We start from the raw sequence: 2,572 nt of genomic DNA on the forward strand, positions 1-2,572 counted from the left end.
ACAAAGATATTTCTATGTTGTTATAAAACACTAAAAAGACTTACAACAAAGACAGTGTTCTTGTTCTCTTATTTAATGCTTTATTTTAATTCTTAATAAAATCAAATCAGTTTTGAATGATTATTCTCAATTGAAATTTTTAAATGTTATTTAATATTTTTCGTGTGAATTTGAGCTTCGGGAAAAGGAACTTTGCACATTGGTCTATAAGGTCTATAAGAAGAAAACACATAAAAAAAGAGAGATGAATTTAAAGAACAAGTGGGCTTGAAATAATGAAAGATTGAATAGTGAAATAGGTGATAAATATATGGCCATGCCCAACTTGGGCAGCCACCAATATTTTGGTACATCTAATTGCTCCAAAAAAATCCAAATCATATGACGAATCAAACACAATTTTTGTACACATTCATAATGCAATTGGGAGCTCAAGCTGATTGACGTCTTACTTGCCAACCCTTCTATTATTGCTATGGAATTTGGCTCAATTATCTCTCTTTGCTTTCTTTCCAATTTTTCGTAAATAAGTAATGTCACTTGATCAATTATTGCCTTCTTTTTCACTTACCATTTCTCAATCTCCTCGATTATTGTAGTAAACCACTATTTAACACTATCAAATATCTTAAAAGAAACTCGAGAGTGATGCAAAAGCAAGTCTAGTTTAGTCGAGATGAAATTGATAAGAAAATTCTTGCCCACCAACACGAATCTTTCTAACATGTTTTGTTCTCACTTTCATACATTCACGAAAATTCTTAGGGAGTCACTAAATATATAAAATTGCTCATGTTTAACAATGAAGTTCCTATGATTAAACCACTAAAAAGGAAAGTTCAGAGATAGTAACTTTTAGTTCTTTTAAGTTTTTCTTAGTTATCTTATTCCTGTGATCACTCTCACTCCAATGTGGTATCAGTTCATTCATATATTCTTATTGTGTTACAAGTCAATTGTGATGGACTCATTCAAAGATATCATCACATGAATGAACATATATAAAACTTTGTATCTCTTAAAACAAAATGGTTAATTTATTAAACCCAAAGTTTCCATTTCCCAATTCAATACGATATTTTATTTATAAAAATAAAAAAAAAATAAAAAAACCCATAGATTTGTTGGAGTGAAGGACGAAAAAAATGAAAAAAATTGCATAAAATAATTTGAATGCATCCCCCCATGCCAATAAAACACAAAGTATTAATTCATAAACAAACAAATAGTAAGTTCAGTGTAGGACAAGATAAATTATTTGATGAAGGCGTGTATATTAAATTTATATCTAATAACTTAGGAGACATGAAATTATTTGAATTTATTAAATCCATCGTCTAAGTATAAATATTCCCATTCATGACAAGAACCTTTGTCCCTTCACTCAAATTAAAAAAAAAAAAAAAAANGTTTAACAATGAAGTTCCTATGATTAAACCACTAAAAAGGAAAGTTCAGAGATAGTAACTTTTAGTTCTTTTAAGTTTTTCTTAGTTATCTTATTCCTGTGATCACTCTCACTCCAATGTGGTATCAGTTCATTCATATATTCTTATTGTGTTACAAGTCAATTGTGATGGACTCATTCAAAGATATCATCACATGAATGAACATATATAAAACTTTGTATCTCTTAAAACAAAATGGTTAATTTATTAAACCCAAAGTTTCCATTTCCCAATTCAATACGATATTTTATTTATAAAAATAAAAAAAAAATAAAAAAACCCATAGATTTGTTGGAGTGAAGGACGAAAAAAATGAAAAAAATTGCATAAAATAATTTGAATGCATCCCCCCATGCCAATAAAACACAAAGTATTAATTCATAAACAAACAAATAGTAAGTTCAGTGTAGGACAAGATAAATTATTTGATGAAGGCGTGTATATTAAATTTATATCTAATAACTTAGGAGACATGAAATTATTTGAATTTATTAAATCCATCGTCTAAGTATAAATATTCCCATTCATGACAAGAACCTTTGTCCCTTCACTCAAATTAAAAAAAAAAAAAAAAATAAAAATAAAAATGGTGCTAGGTTTAGAATCGGCGGTGTTCCAAGAAGATAAGTTGATTGGTTGTGGATGGAAGAATGTGGAAGCAATGGAAGCAGGCGAATTTGTTGGGGGAGGATTGAGGGCCACCGTTGCTCCAGTGGGGAAGCGATGGGGGCGGAGGGGGAAGATGGTGAAGAAGAGGGAGGAGATTGAGAAGCAAAGAATGACACACATAGCTGTTGAACGCAATAGGAGAAAGCAAATGAATGAGTATCTGTGTGTGCTGAGATCCATGATGCCTTCTTCTTACACCCAAAGGGTAAGTAATCTCATCCATATCCCATCTTCTTCCATTGCATAATAATGATAAGAAAAGGTTTTAATTTGCAGGGAGATCAGGCGTCAATCGTGGGAGGGACCATCAAGTTGGTGAGGGAGTTAGAACAGCTTGTGCAGTGGTTAGAGGGAAAGAAGCAAAGGCATGAACATATTTGTTATGCCGGCCAGGATTATTCAGGGGAATCGAAGGTGGAGGTGAGGGTGATAGAGAGCTACGCCAATATAAAAAT

The 2,572-nt window shown here is 31.6% G+C and overlaps 1 protein-coding gene across 1 annotated transcript; it reads left to right on the top strand.

Moving 5' to 3' along the window:
- Positions 1 to 1,976: 1,976 nt before the first annotated feature.
- LOC111786652 (transcription factor bHLH94-like) lies at positions 1,977 to 2,567 on the top strand (the record flags this gene model as incomplete). The annotated part of the gene is made up of 2 exons (XM_023666886.1): positions 1,977 to 2,322; positions 2,394 to 2,567. Coding segments are annotated over exons 1-2 (462 nt in total), but the record flags the coding sequence as incomplete, so codon positions are not given.
- Positions 2,568 to 2,572: the final 5 nt, after the last annotated feature.

The sequence above is a fragment of the Cucurbita pepo genome, unplaced genomic scaffold, assembly GCF_002806865.2.
Source record: "Cucurbita pepo subsp. pepo cultivar mu-cu-16 unplaced genomic scaffold, ASM280686v2 Cp4.1_scaffold002277, whole genome shotgun sequence".
Lineage (NCBI taxonomy): Eukaryota > Viridiplantae > Streptophyta > Magnoliopsida > Cucurbitales > Cucurbitaceae > Cucurbita > Cucurbita pepo.